Source organism: Protomyctophum parallelum (assembly GCF_964188405.1).
Source record: "Protomyctophum parallelum genome assembly, chromosome: 4".
NCBI classification, from domain to species: domain Eukaryota; kingdom Metazoa; phylum Chordata; class Actinopteri; order Myctophiformes; family Myctophidae; genus Protomyctophum; species Protomyctophum parallelum.
In genome coordinates, this window is record NC_139700.1 from 21824391 (window position 1) to 21840978 (window position 16588).

At 45.5% G+C, this 16588-nt stretch overlaps 2 protein-coding genes across 2 annotated transcripts in view; one reads left to right on the forward strand and one right to left on the reverse strand.

The window, feature by feature from the left end:
• The window catches only part of LOC310856863 (transcription factor Maf-like), a gene marked incomplete at its 5' end in the record, with an annotated part of 78407 nt that extends 69599 nt beyond the window's left edge, over positions 1-8808 (forward strand). Inside the window, one exon of the mRNA XM_083762372.1 lies at positions 7627-8808. The remainder of the gene's footprint in view (positions 1-7626) is intronic.
• Positions 8809-8815: 7 nt separating this feature from the next.
• wwox (WW domain containing oxidoreductase) overlaps positions 8816-16588 on the reverse strand; it is a 219801-nt gene continuing 212028 nt past the window's right edge. The window contains exon 9 of the mRNA XM_083762371.1: positions 8816-9478. Within this exon, the coding sequence (XP_083618497.1) occupies positions 9281-9478 (198 nt within the window). The 3' untranslated portion in view covers positions 8816-9280. The remainder of the gene's footprint in view (positions 9479-16588) is intronic.

The window sequence follows — 16588 nt, forward strand, 5'->3', positions numbered from 1 at the left end:
CCCTCACACACACACACACACACACACACACACACACACACACACACACACACACACACACACACACACACACACAATTGCACACACACACACACACACACACACACACACACACACACACACACACACACACACACACACACACACACACACACACACACACACACACACACACACACACACACACACACACACCCTGCATCTTCTTCTTATTAAAGGCCTGGCAGAGATGGGGGAACTTTTTTCTTTTTCTCACAAAAACATCACAGCCCTTATTTCATCGATCCATTTGTAAGGTGAATGCGAAGGATTTGACCTCTGACCTTCCTCTGTGACCTGTGCTGCTCTAACAAAGTAACAGGGTTACATGTTCTGTGGCCCCTCTTACACTCACTACTGTGTAGTGTGTACAGCATATACTGTAGGGCAGTGTAGGCCGTGCGTGTGCATGTGTGTGTGTGTGTGTGTGTGTGTGTGTGTGTGTGTGTGTGTGTGTGCGTGCGTGCGTGTGTGTGTGTGTGTGTGTGACCTTGGCTTGGCCCGGTGGTAAAGTGGGGCGTCAGGAGAGTCAGTGTGTGTGCAGCCAAGCGTTGTCCCTCAGATTAGCAGGCTTTATTACTGCCACCAACCAATGGCCTGACAAATCCTCTTATTTCATTTTACCTCCACTTTACCTCTCCCTCAGCACACACACACACACACACACACACACACACACACACACACACACACACACACACACACACACACACACACACACACACACACACACACACATTGTATTTCCTTCCCTGTCCTTCTATTCCCTGTACAACAGCCTTCCCCCCCAGTCGGAATCCAAAACACTTTATTACCAAGTACGGAGCAGGCTCCAGGAATATGTAGTATTCTGAGACTGCCATTGGATCACCACATTTCAGAGTGTACATTCATCGCCTCTCAGAATCCATCCGGCCGGCTGTAGAGCTCCGTCATAGGCCAGCCAAGTCTATGGACTTTTAATGTTTGTTCAGAGCCTAATTGTAAATTCCCCATCAGCCAGCCAAGTCTATGCACTTTAATGTTTCTTAGTGCAGTAAAGGACAACGTAAGACGTGTGATTTTTCATAAATGAATGCCCTACCTCGTAGTGTCATGCATAGTTTAAGTAGGTAAGTGATTCTGTGGGTTTTATGAATATTGAATCAATGAAAAGTATTAACAATAGATTGTAATTAAACATTGGATCCATTGAAACACTGGTTCCATTTTCAATTTCCCCGACAGCAACGATATGCTATTGTATATCTGTGTTTTCTCTCTCTTACAGTAAACTCCTTGTGGTTTTCCGAGGCCCTGCGTGGCACCTTATAACCCTCTAACACCTTTAGAGAGAGCCTTATAACCCTCTAACACCTTTAGAGAGAGCCTTATAACCCTCTAACACCTTTAGAGAGAGCCTTACAACCCTCTAACACCTTTAGAGAGAGCCTTATAACCCTCTAACACCTTTAGAGAGAGCCTTACAACCCTCTAACACCTTTAGAGAGAGCACCTTATAACCCTCTAACACCTTTAGAGAGAGCACCTTATAACCCTCTAACACCTTTAGAGAGAGCACCTTATAACCCTCTAACACCTTTAGAGAGAGCACCTTATAACCCTCTAACACCTTTAGAGAGAGCACCTTATAACCCTCTAACACCTTTAGAGAGAGCACCTTATAACCCTCTAACACCTTTAGAGAGAGCACCTTATAACCCTCTAACACCTTTAGAGAGAGCACCTTATAACCCTCTAACACCTTTAGAGAGAGCACCTTATAACCCTCTAACACCTTTAGAGAGAGCACCTTATAACCCTCTAACACCTTTAGAGAGAGCACCTTATAACCCTCTAACACCTTTAGAGAGAGCACCTTATAACCCTCTAACACCTTTAGAGAGAGCACCTTATAACCCTCTAACACCTTTAGAGAGCACCTTATAACCCTCTAACACCTTTAGAGAGAGCACCTTATAACCCTCTAACACCTTTAGAGAGAGCACCTTATAACCCTCTAACACCTTTAGAGAGAGCACCTTATAACCCTCTAACACCTTTAGAGAGAGCACCTTATAACCCTCTAACACCTTTAGAGAGAGCACCTTATAACCCTCTAACACCTTTAGAGAGAGCACCTTATAACCCTCTAACACCTTTAGAGAGAGCACCTTATAACCCTCTAACACCTTTAGAGAGAGCACCTTATAACCCTCTAACACCTTTAGAGAGCACCTTATAACCCTCTAACACCTTTAGAGAGGCTCTGCGTGGCACCTTATAACCCTCTAACACCTTTAGAGAGGCTCTGCGTGGCACCTTATAACCCTCTAACACCTTTAGAGAGAGCCTTTTCTTCACCTTATAACCCTCTAACACCTTTAGAGAGAGCCTTTTCTTCACCTTATAACCCTCTAACACCTTTAGAGAGAGCCTTTTCTTCACCTTATAACCCTCTAACACCTTTAGAGAGAGCCTTTTCTTGCTGCTCGCCTCTCACCCCCCCCCCCCCCCCCCAACACCCACCCCAGCTCCACCTCTTTCTGTCCCCACCCCTCCCCCATAGCGTGATGAATCTGTAGACAGGAGCTAATAATTGTACTTCAGCCCAAGTGCTCATTTTTCTTTGTGTTTGAAAGCTGTGACAGGCAGGAACTCTCTCTCTCTCTCTCTCTCTCTCCACACACACACAAAGGGGTTGAATAGAATAACTCAAGGTTTACAAGGTCATGCTGTCTAGTGGTGAGGACACACCGGGGACCTGGAAGCAGGAAGGATTTCCTCAAAGGTGCCGTGTCGAGGCTCACATATAAAACACAAAAAGAGGGCGAGAAAGTTATGGATAGCACCAGCGGCTCTACAGGGGGAAATAAGTACACGCCATAATGGAGCGGCTCATTGAATCACAGCCACCTGGACGGGACTTTTATCAGCGCTGTTCCTGGGCTTTAAATGAAAAGGGGAAGGGGGTGGATGGGAGGGAGGGGTCTTATCGTGCACTGAAGCATAGAAACAAATAAACACAACTGTGTGTTTCACAGACTTTTAAACTATGGGGCGTGACAACAGCAGGTCAGTCGGTCTGTCTATTTATCACACAGCGTTCAACGTTTGCAATGAGAACACAATTCTATGCAATGTCACGGTGTGTGTGTGTGTGTGTGTGTGTGTGTGTGTGTGTGTGTGTGTGTGATTCTTCCACTACGTCTCACGGTATCCGGCACAGCAATAATCTATCTGATAGAGAACAAAACTTCAACAATAGCAAAGTAGAAAATACTGTAGAGTGTGCATGAGCAAAAATGACACACAAATCAGCAAAACAAACTTTAAGACTTACCTGTGTTTTAGTATACGGTTTTCATCAAAATGTCATTGTGATGCAATTTTAACTATACTGGAAAAAACTAACAAAAAAACAGCTAATTTTCATTGTGTATAAATCGATTAAATAACTCTCAGAACGTAAGAACACACAAAAAGCAGTATGCAAGCATAGCACATGTGTTAATATTGAAGGCAAATAACATTTCCATCGACTCCACTGTGGTACTTTATGAAAATTGATCAACAGCTTTAATCACAATGTCATCTTCAAAAGAGAGATGAAAGGGGGGCAAGCGAGAGAGAGGGAGAGAGAGAGAGAGACAGAGAGAGTGAAAGGACACTGAGTTTATTGCCTGCTGTAGTTAGATGGTATATATCCTCACGGCAGATATTTATTGAGTTAGTTGAGTCTTGGGAGAGCTTTAACATTGATTGTGATCATTAAATATATCCGCTCGAAATGGCAACACGGCGGCTCCCTCCATCAATGGCAACGATGGGAGTGGAAACAAAAGGCTTAATCAAATCAATCCTCTCATAATTATTCTTTGAGAGGGAGAAATTAATCACCGGAAGAAATAAAAACAATAATGGAAAATGAAATGGTCAGCCATAAACAATTACTGCCTGGATAAAATAAATAAACTCGGCGGCACGGTAGAGGGAGGTAAGAAGGAAAAAACTGAACTGTAAATTCAATTAACTCAACTAACGGTCTAATGTATATCGTTTGTATTGTTTGTGTAGCCCGTTGTTTATTTATGTGTTCAGTATCTTTATTGGTATTGACTGGAGAGTGAGAGACAGGAGAGAATGAAACAGAGAGAGAGAGAAACAGAGAGAGAGAAACGGAGAGTGAGAGCAATACAGGAAGACAAAGGAAGGAGGGGGGCGAGAGAGAGATCAAGAGACAGAGAGAGAAAGACAGAGAGAGATAGAGAGAAAGAGAGAGGGGGGGGGGGGCAGAGAGGGAGAGAGAAAAAGGAGTGCATGCGTGTGCACGTGTGTGTGTGTACATGTGTGCGCGCGTGCATGTGTGTTTATGAGGCCTTGGCTGTCGGGGTCAGAGGATCAAGGTCCTCCCTCCTGTGAGAGCTGGGCTCCTCTCCCCTCAGCTCCCTGAGAGGAAGTGTAGGCTATTGATTAGCTATCAGATGATTCCGATAGGGCCTGATCGATAGGGCTTTGTATGGAAGCCAGGCAGGACCTTCCCTCTTCACTACTACAGGCACAAACCCATAGATCTGACCGCTGCAATGCACAACCGCACAGAGACATCGGAGGAACTGTTATATGCTCTCTGGCTGTTTGTGGTACACCCAGAGACTGCTCTGTGAGCGCCTCTCCGATCGAAAGCAGCCTCAAATGCTGGGTGCAGTCTTTCTGGTGCATGCGTGTGTGCGTGCGTGCGTGCGTCCGTGCGTGTGCGAGAGAGACAAAGAGAGTACCTTCCTTCTCACAGTATGCCATTGACTAATTAAACTGTGCATGCCTCACTGCCATGTTGATGTCTCACTCTCTATGATGACAGAATCCATCGATTCGCTCGTTTTGTCGTTCCAACGCGTGTGATCCTGCCGTCAGCCAGGAACGGGGATTTGGGTCTCGTACCTATTTTAGGCCAGGGCAATCGTATACCAACATACTATTTAGTATACATACTGTAACACACTATCTAGTATGCCAAATTACATTGTAGTATGTGCGGAGAGTTGGCATCTAAATAGTATGTGAAATGCACGTATACTAACATACTAGTTAGTATGCCAAAATACTTTTTAGTATGCCTGGAAACTTAGTAGCTATACTAAGTATTACTTGAGAGTCATACTAAATTCAGACCCTGTCTGGAATCACATACTGACATACTAGTTAGTATGCCAAAATAAATACCTTTTAGTTTAGTATGTCAGAAAGCTTACAGTAGTTGTTAGTTGTTAGTACGTGAGATGCATACAACATCAGGCGTTCAATTCCCTCGATCTCTTCCAATAGCGGTCGAGGAAGTGAGGGCGGCAGAAGACGTACTGTAGTCTATGACGTAATGAAAGCTGAGCTTTGGTAACACTATAGTGTGAGTGTGTGTGTATATATATATATATATACACACACACACACACACACACACACACACACACACACACACACACACACACACACACACACACACACACACACACACACACACACACATCACACCACAGCTCCATCACAGAGATGCCAGACCTAACGGCATGCAGAGACAGATGACAAAACAATGACAGGAAACGGAATAAACATTCACATGCTTGTGGTCAAAATGGCAAAGGAGGAAACCCAGGAATCGATATTCCAGGATTGGAGATTCCTCAGCTGTCTGGTCTGGCTACGTGGGCGCCGTTCTGATGCCGGTGGTGGCTCTCCTCTCCGTCGTGATTAAGACCTAAGTACATGAACGCTAGTTCATGCAGAGTATGCAGATGGTGGCCGCATCATGTGGTGGCACTTAACAGGGACGACTGCAATGCTCTGCATCTCCCCTTGACTTCTGCCCCTCCCTCAGGGAATGACTTATGGACCCCGTTTTTTCCTTCTTCTTTTTTCTAAGACATGGCTCACGGAAGCACAGCTGAGCTGGTCAGGGGCACTTGTTTTCCTATAGGGCATAGCAGTGAAGCACAGCTGAGCTGGTCAGGGGCACTTGTTTTCCTATAGGGCATAGCAGTGGGCGTGGTTTTCTGGTTCCACAAAAACAATCGTCCATAATTTTTTTAGAGATTTACAAAAATATTAATATAAATTATTTTAAGGATCCTGGATCAACCAGGATCCTGGTGAATCACGACCATAAAACATCTGATTCTGGGAAAACATAAAAATTAAAACCGCTAAACAAAGGGTATTTATTAATGTAGTATATCGTATAACTAAATTATATATATATATATATATATAAATCAAAGGTTTTATGGTCATGAATCAGCAGGAGCGTGGATGGCTTAAAATAATTGATAACTGTTGGAAAAATGAATGGACGATTTTTATATATATTATGAAATCACAAAATAAAATGCCTAAAAACTTTGCGTGATATGTAAATGTCTTAAGCTCCTCCCCCTGGAAGTGGGCTCCCTTCATGCTCCTCCCTTCTGTAATTCTGAAAATTCAAAAATCAAATTCTATAGCCTAGCCTTAAAGACCGAAAATTAAGATTTACCAGGACCAAGATTAAAACCCCCAAACAATGTTCTCACTTCTCAATCAACCTAATTACATCCTGCTTTCCGGAGTTATCATGTGACCAGACCACAGAGAACAGTGTTTGAAGAAGGAATGGTGTGTGTGTGTGTGTGTGTGTGTGTGTGTGTGTGTGTGTGTGTGTGTGTGTGTGTGTGTGTGTGTGTGTGTGTGTGTGTGTGTGTGTGTGTGTGTGTGTGTGTGTGTGAGGGTGTGTGTGTGTGTGTGTGTGTGTGTGTGTGTGTGTGTCACATATCCATGTTCCAGGCATGTGCTATGCTGTGAAAGGGCAGTGCTAAGAACACCTGTACTCTTGGTACAGGACAGATTAGAACTGAACTGAACAGGACAGAACAGAACAGTCGCTGGTATCAGATTCTATTCTGTGCTGGCTACTATAGCATGTATATGCACTGCATGACTCTGTGTGTGTGTGTGTGTGTGTGTGTGTGTGTGTGTGTGTGACACAGAGCGAGAGACTGAAAGAGAGATACAGACGGACAGACTGACTGTGCGCAATTGCATGGGCATAATGGCATACTGTATGGAAAAGCAGTCCTCTCTGCTGTTTTCCTAATAGGCTGAGCCACACTCTCAGGCAGTCTTCCAGCTGACCAACCATGTGTGAGAATGCAGGTCAGCGTTATGAGGATTGGCTGGTTGAGCTGTCATTCCTTTAGTGAGGTCTTGCTTTCTTTCCTCCTGGTGAAAGTCCAGAAATCAGAAATGGATGCATGACCACAGCAAGCATGGAAATTGCTTCTGGTTTATCGGTTTATTAATTGTTTTATCGAATGGGTCGACAACGCCTCTGAGCAATAATCTCTCTGCCCCTAATCTGATTCTGTATACATTTTTCATTTTGGTATAGCAGTTTTTGCTAAGTCAGAGATCAATATGTACTGCTCAAATTGTCAGGTCTCTACACAAACAACTCCCCCTAATGGCCTTCTAATGAATGGACTTCCACTGTGGCATAATGTTCATGAAAGACAGACAAGTCATGGTATTACAAACAGATCTTTATTGAACCTTCTCTCTCTCTCTTTCTGTTCCTCACAGGTATCACAACACTGGAATGCAGATTTTTCAAGAGCGACCTACGGCATGCAGACTGCCATAAAGCACAATGTCTCCAGAAAAAAAACAACCCCCCATAAAACAAACGTCCACTGCAGGGTCTTCAGAACACCCGACTCACCATCACCGAGCCCCTAAGCCGGAGCGACACGAGACCAAATGATGACATGCAAAGAAAGGAAAACAATGCATACAAAAGTGATCTCAACAGAGGAATCCAAATCTTGGGACTTTTGGAAAAGCGAGATTCTCGGGCCACATCGAGACGCAGATTTTGTCTCTGCATCCAACCACATATACCTCCAAATTGTAACTAAGACTTATCAGAGTATAAATACATTATTGATTACGTATACGTACAGTAGGTTGACTCAAATAGCAGACGGAAGAAGGAAAAAGAAAATACATGTCCACACCCCTTTAGCACATGCCGAGCGTTGATTTATCATGTAAATATTGTACAGAAAAACAAAAGGCAACATTGATTATGAAACAATACTATTGCATACTAATGTATATAGCCATGAGTGTCATAAATATCCATTCCTCCTTATTTCTTCTATGTCCATAAAGAGTTAGCACAACGGTTAACCTCCGACGCTGAATTTCAGCAGGAAAGAGAAACGTCTACGGTATGTCGATGGGAAGATATACCGAAATGATATACAGACATGAATAGGGGAAGAGGAACTTTTCATCATAGAGTGCACTGCTGCTGGGATGACATGTTGTAAGGGTGTATGTTTCATTAGTTGACCTGCAATGTTAGACAGGTCATTTACTCCTCTCAACTTTTCCCTTTTTAAAATGGATGGTCTTGACAAGAAGGAGGCTTGATACAGACACACACCCACATACGTACACACACACACACACACACACACACACACACACACACACACACACACACACACACACACACACACACACACACACACACACACACACACACACACACACACACACACACACACACACACACACACAGAGAGAGAGAGAGAGAGAGAAAGACTATTGGTGATCCCTGACTGCCTCCCCAAGAGACATCCTGGCTAATCTTCTCCTCCCCTCCCATTGTAAACTAACACAGCTGCACTGGACAGAGCTCAATGAATAGATTCATTTAATAGAGTGTAGTATTATGATTAGCCCTCCAGTACAGTATGTGCTGTGTTTTTAGCTCCCCCCTCCCCCCCGCTAGTGTCATCAAAACCCAAATGGAGTTCCAAACGTTTTGGCAGCTCTCTTGCACAGTGCAGCGACAATAGTCTTTCCTTTTCAATTCAGTTCAAATTAACAATCCATTGTCATCTTTGATTCCCCCACAGTGAAATCCTCAGTGGTTCAGTTATGAGTCCATTCCGGTCCATTTGTTCCACTGAGGATTTTGCAGTAGCCGTTTGGCGAGTACAACCCTCCCCTACACATACTGCGCACACACACACACACACACACACACACACACACACACACACACACACACACACACACACACACACACACACACACACACACACACACACACACACACACACACACACACACACACACACACACACACACACACACACTTGCGTACACACAAACACACTCACACACACACCTCCGGTGTTATTAGTGATTGCTGGTTGGCCCGTCAGAGAGACTGGATGGCGGTGGCGGGCCTGCTCTCCGAGACCAGCCTCTCGCTCAGCTCCCAGAGGCTGGCGGCGGCGCCGAGGTCCTGGGCCTGCGGGGACGGCAGGCAGCGGAAGCAGTTGTTGAAGTACATCCCTCCGACGCCCTCCAGCTCCGGAGCCACGGCGCAGTACACGGTGGTGGCTGCCCCCTGTTGCTGTGGACACACAGAGACACACAGAGACACACGGAGGGACTCAGTACACGGTGGTGGCTGCCCCCTGTAGCTGTGGACACACAGAGACACACAGAGACACACGAAGGGACTCAGTACACGGTGGTGGCTGCCCCCTGTAGCTGTGGACACACAGAGACACACGGAGACACACGGAGGGACTCAGGACCGCAGCGCCGCAACACAGGAGGCATGCAGTTCTTTACACACGTGGTGACACACGGGACGTCGAATGGACGCGGGACATTCAAGACAGACTTTGGAGACCGCCTTGTCCTCTTTTTTTATGCACACACGCACGCACGCACGCACACACACACACACACACACACACAAGCTACACATGCTGAAGGGTACTGAACGGCACACGCAAACACACATACATTAAACCCCGACTCCTTGCAAAGACTCCATCCATGCACTCTCTCTCTCTCTCTCTCCTTCAACCCATATAGACTAGGTCATAAGGGGAAAAGAGGGGAAAGAAGAAAAGAAGAAAAAAAAAACATAACCCTGTGCTGTACATATATTTATATACATATATTTATTTCTCTATCTGGAGTGTACAGGACTCGTGGCTATGGGACAGTGTGCATGCTGATGTACAGACTGGTAGACTAGAGGTGAGAGACTCCTCTCTGACAACGACAAACACTGGAGGGTTTGGTGAATCACTGTAAAAGCAGATCATGGGTCTTAATGAATATGTATATTTTCGCAACATGTATCCATTGGTTGAAGTCAGGCATTTCAAGTAGAGAATATACTGTTGGCAAACAATGTGATTTAGGGTTCCACGTGTATGTTTGTGTTTTATTTATCCAAAAACGTTTTTAGGAATATCTAGGGAAGCGATATCATACGCACTTATACATACAGTACAGTACAGAGTACAGACACACAGACACACAGACACACACACACACACACACACACACACACACACACACACACACACACACACACACACACACACACACACACACACACACACACACACACACACACACACACACACACACACACACACACACACACACACACAAACCAAGACTTTCCCTCTGTCTCTTACTCTGTAAATCTCACAGCTCTCTGGCACCCAGAAATGGACTCTGCTTCATGTACCACAAGGCATACCATATAAATAACCAAGACAGCATTTAGACGCGGCCTGCTAAGTTCTCTAATACACCCGCCCCGCCCCATCCAGACAGTAATTAGCAGGAATCTTCTTTGCGGGAGGCAACATTTCTTTGGCATTTTAAACGGCAGCAGAAGAAGCGCATCAGAGAGAATTAACACACACACACAGACACAGAGCCTGGATGTTCAAAGAGGCATCTTTCATGTTGTGGCTCTGGCTAAAAGCTGCTGTGACGGCTTCCCTGCAAAGCTCTGGGCTGGAGACTAGTTCTATACAGCCACATAAAATGTCTGGCCTCTTTCTCGGCCAACGAGAAGGAGAGAGAGAGAATGACAGAGTCACAGACAGATGCTGATGTGACATGGCGTGGACGTACAGTAGCGTGAAGCACACAGCACTGGCACCCATTGAGACAACCGTGCATAAATTCAAATGCGGGCATGCTGCGCAAAGCAAACACATACACACCCACTACCTACTGTACATGGACCCACTTTGTGGCGCTTCTTAGATTACACTGCTTTGCACAGAATTCCTACCATTGATCTGTAATGCACTTTGTATTACAGAAGCACGTTAACTGAAAAGAGCCACTGAAGCTTTAAGCGTTTCACTTTCAAGTTTCAACACAAACAAAAAACATGCACATGAATGCATAAGCTGTAGTTTAAAAACGTTAATTAAGAAACGCACGCATACACGCACATGTAACTGTACACACAAAGCTCTGCCTCCAAGCTCTGAGTAAACTTCCTCCAGTGTGTGTGTGTGTGTGTGTGTGTGATTGCGTGTGTACTGTGTGTGTGTGTGTGTGTGTGTGTGTGTGTGTGTGTGTGTATGTGTGACAGAGAGAGACGTTGTGGCAGCGAGATTTGAGAGTGTTTGAAGTCTCGTATGATGAGAGGATGAAACGGCAGCCATCTCTGTCTGTCTCCCCTGCCAGCGGGGTGATAACTCCATCCGCCGCCAGCCAGGCCTGCCATATCAAAGGCCAAGCCAAATGCCAAGCAGTGTCTCAGCCCTGCGTGTCGGTTCACACGCCTCACCTCTGCTAGGGCATCTGATTTAGGTCACCTAAAAGAGCTAAATGCCTTTTGAAAAAGAGAGAGAGAGAGATAGAGAGAGAGAAAACTCCACTGAAGTTTTCAGGCCGTTTCTTTCTTTTGGCTGAAGGTTTCCGACTCACAGATGTTCCAACAAACTCCTGACTTTCAGAAGGACGTTTGTGTCCGGCTATACTGAACCTTTGGACCCAAGACGAAGTGTTGACCGCCAGGCTTTCATATCCCTCATTCCAGATTATTGACGCTATAGGGTTTATTATTCACATTTATGCCTTCGGATCCACTTTTTCCACTGAGGATTTGACCGTGGCTGTTTGGCTATAGTAAACCCCTGTCCGCAAAACTGATTATAGTTGTTCAAGTACAGTTAATAGTGAGTGGTGTGTCTGTGCAGTGTGTCTGAGTACAGCACAGGGAGTGGTGTGTCTGTGCAGTGTGTCTGAGTACAGCACAGGGAGTGGTGTGTCTGTGCAGTGTGTCTGAGTACAGCACAGTGAGTGGTGTGTCTGTGCAGTGTGTCTGAGTACAGCACAGGGAGTGGTGTGTCTGTGCAGTGTGTCTGAGTACAGCACAGTGAGTGGTGTGTCTGTGCAGTGTGTCTGAGTACAGCACAGGGAGTGGTGTGTCTGTGCAGTGTGTCTGAGTACAGCACAGTGAGTGGTGTGTCTGTGCAGTGTGTCTGAGTACAGCACAGTGAGTGGTGTGTCTGTGCAGTGTGTCTGAGTACAGCACAGTGAGTGGTGTGTCTGTGCAGTGTGTCTGAGTACAGCACAGTGAGTGGTGTGTCTGTGCAGTGTGTCTGAGTACAGCACAGTGAGTGGTGTGTCTGTGCAGTGTGTCTGAGTACAGCACAGGGAGTGGTGTGTCTGTGAGAGCAGCAGTAGTGTTCTATCTGATTGGTGTTTAGCTCATCCCCCCCTCGCCACTTGACCCTGTGACCTCTCTAGCAGATAAGGCTGATGAGATTAGACATTAACATGCTCAGCCACCCACCAACGCCATTTATCACAGTGTGTGTGCATGCGTGCGTGCATGCGTTTGCGTGCGTGCGTGCGTGTGTGTGTGTGTGCGCGTGTGTGTGTGTGTGTGAGGCGGGGGAGTTGCTACGGTGAGATATAAGGGAAGAAAGTGAGGGGAAGAGGGGGGGACTCCTTCACACACCCAGAAACACATTTTCTATGTGCAATGCATGCATGAACACAACCACTTGCTGGCCCACATGCGCACACGCACACGCACACACACACACACACACACACACACGCACACGCACACTCACACGCACACACTTAGGACGAGCTAGAATACATTTAGGCCGTTGAATCTGTCTGTACATTAGTAGGCTACACGTGAAAGGTTGTATCATGATTTGGAACTTACAGTATGTGTACAATACATGTAATAATGTAGATAATACCTGTCAATTTAGGTGTCTACCAAAACCTATGGATTTCTCTGTGTGTCTTTCTGTCTGCCGCTGCTTAAATGTAAAAACACTCATTTTGTGTTGTACAGTAGTGTCTAGATGGGGTACAGTATGTGACTATGTGTGGGAGGAGATAGGAGGGAAGACAGGAAAAGAGATGTCTAGGGGGAAAAAACACCATAGCAATATGACACATGTCAAACCAAAGCAACAGAAAAATCCCCCCCACCCCCCCCAAAAGAAAATGCTAAGATAATACGGACCACTTATGTCCTATGTATTTCGTCATATGACGAATAGAATAAATAGCAGATTATTGCTACTTTTGAGAATTCGGTGCCTATAAAGACATAACCGATACGCCAAATAATAGGGACGCCGAAGTGGTTAAAAACGGCAGTGCAATCCTCAGTGTTCATTTACCGTGGAGACTCTGGAGAGTGTACACAAAGGTAACCAAATGGACCCTCACGGTCTGTTTGCACACTCTCAGAGCTATACAAATAGCATTAAACACAGAGGATTAGACCACGCATAATGAGCAGCAATAAGGCAAGCCTCTAGTCCCCGGGATACACCTCCTCCTACCGCTACTGCTCTGGGATCAGATCCAAGTCTTCCAATCTCTATACATCGCGAGCGACGCCCCGCGGGGACCTCGGCCCGCAGGAATGGTCATTGTGCGGTATTACGCAATAACGGGTAGTTGACAGCTCGTTGCGGAGCGCGTCCAGAAGCCCAGAGGCCGACCTGAGGGAGAAGCCATGTTGTCTACAGTGTAGAGTACAATATATATCAGTGGTTTCCAACCCGTGGTCTGGGGACCACCAGTGGTCCATGGAGCGGCTCCAGGCTGTCCTCAGGTAAATGATGGAGAGTTGGTAACCAAATGGACCCCTTATAGATCTTTAACTCTTGAGAGCGTGAAATGAAACCAAATGGACCCATATGGGTCCATTTGGTTTAAACATCGGCATTGCTTCATTTTACAAGAAGTCTACACAATTAGAGAATGTAGAAGAATTGTTATTTTGATCAACGACAAGAAGATATTCTTTAGTTTTAGATTCGAGAGGCTAAATATCATCAAATGGTGGTCCGTGGCTCAAATGACCAATAAATAATGGGCCTTCAAATGAAAAGGGTTGAAAACCACTGCAATATATAATAATAATAATAATAATCATAATAAGGTTGCCGTGTGTTCTGTCCTGTCCTGGGTCTCGTATCATCAAACTTATCGGTGTGAGCGTTCTCTGACCCTTTGCATGTGACCCCCCTCACCCCACCCCCTCCTCCAACATCTGTAGTTACGTCATTGACCTCTTCCTCTCTCTCCCTCTGACCCCATGACCCGGATGTAAATAAAAACCCAGTACTGTAGAGCAGTCTGTTTTTTGGGCCCACCCCCCCTGTATATATTAACATCCTGTAAATATCAAACAGCTATGCATGCTGATGATCTAGCAATTCTTTCAGGTACTTTTATAATCCAAAAAAGAGAAAAAAAAGAAAAAAAAAAATCTCATATGGCATGTGCTAAAAAAATTAACTAGAAAAAAGTAGAAAAAAATACAAACTTGAAATAAAATAAAATAAAAAACGTGAAAAAAAGAGTGGATAATATTGTCAGATAATATCCTCTGTTGGACAGTGTGTATGTAGAGTATTAAGTGTTTTCTTACTCCAGTGGGTGGCGCTACTCTTCCTTTGCCTGTCCTTAACTGTGTTTCTGCTCACCATCTGTGTCAGTTGTTGTCAGTCGGTGTTTGTACCGCAGCGAGGGTTGAGGCAGAACGGACACGAGGGTTAATGTGTGTGTATGTGCGTGTGTGAGTGTGTGTGAGAGAGTGTGTGTGTGTGTGTTGGGGGGGGGGGGGACTGACCTCTGGGGTATAGGTACTCTGAATCAACAGCAGTACGCAACGCATAGGGGATGTGTTGACAGAATGAGGGTTCTATATACTGTCATGTGAGAAAGCCCTATAAAGCTGCATGCGTTCTGCAACCCAAAACCTGCTTCAGCTGGGCGGGGTTTATTGCATCAGAACAAATTTGACATATCAGCATAAGTATCAAAGAAATCCAAAAAGAATCCTCAAATGTAACCAAATCGACCCGTCAAGGTTCACTTGGCTACTTTTGTACACATGCACTTACTGTAGATTAACACTGTGTGCAAGTCTGATCAATAAGTGGCAGAAAAAGATCCATGTACTGTACCGTACTTTCTCACAATGACACTGTCAGCCCCCAACCGGCCTCAGAGACCAGGTGGAGTAGTGTCCCAACCGGCCTCAGAGACCAGGTGGAGACCAGGTGGAGTAGTGTCCCAACCGGCCTCAGAGACCAGGTGGAGACCAGGTGGAGTAGTGTCCCAGACTGCCTCAGAGACCAGGTGGAGACCAGGTGGAGTAGTGTCCCAGACTGCCTCAGAGACCAGGTGGAGACCAGGTGGAGTAGTGTCCCAGACTGCCTCAGCCCTCTGCCCCAGCCTTGTGGACTAGCTATCCTGAAAGTGGGACTCCAAAGGGATTGTGATTCTATTTCAGGAATGTTTCTTTTCAACCTGTGGTGTTTTAAGATAGATGGAGGTGTCTGATTTTTAATCTGTGCTAAAGATATTTTACATTTAATAAATAACCATTGAAATGAACCGTTTGAAGCTGCCCTTTTTTGCATCTCGTCTGGGGAATGATAATAAAAAGCAAACGGAGGAATGTCTGTATATTTGCTCTTTTGTGGGTTTGCGCAGGGCTCTGTTATAGCCCTCACCAGTGCTAGCCTCTGCGAGCTGACAGCTCAACTGAGCGTGCCCTATCCAGCTGTGGGGGGGATTCTGGGTAACGCGGTCCCCTCAAGATAAACAACCTGCCCCTCGATTCAGCCTGACCACTCAACCACGAGGGCAGGAGATTAGCACCCCAAACACCCCAGAACACTCCTCAGAAAACACCCTCGCAATCACCCCTAGGACCCCGCCATAACCTCTATGACCCTTGTTAAGGTGGACATAGTGGGGGGGGGGGGGGGGCTAAAGGGGTTATAGCTATTAGTCATCTTCCTTGTATGATAGAGAACGGTTGACCGTGAAAACAAAACACTATCGCATGTGTTCTGTTCTTCAAGGGGGCCATCAGCACTACCCAGACTGGAAGCTTTACATTACTAAAAAAGCGATGGGGAAATACTATTATCTAAATCTGACTTCTTCCACGCCAGAAATATCTTGAGCAGTGAGCACAAAGCCCTGAATCAGTGCAGTCCACAGAGAACAATGACATACTGTGTTTTTTATCTATATAATGACATGCATTTAAAATAAGGACACCAGATTGAAAGTGGTTGAAGAGATACACATGGAGTTGAAGTGGCCATAACGTGACAATATCATGATGTGCACCAACGTTATTTGTACGTACGGTAGATGATATGATGTCATGCTATGCCTAACTTAC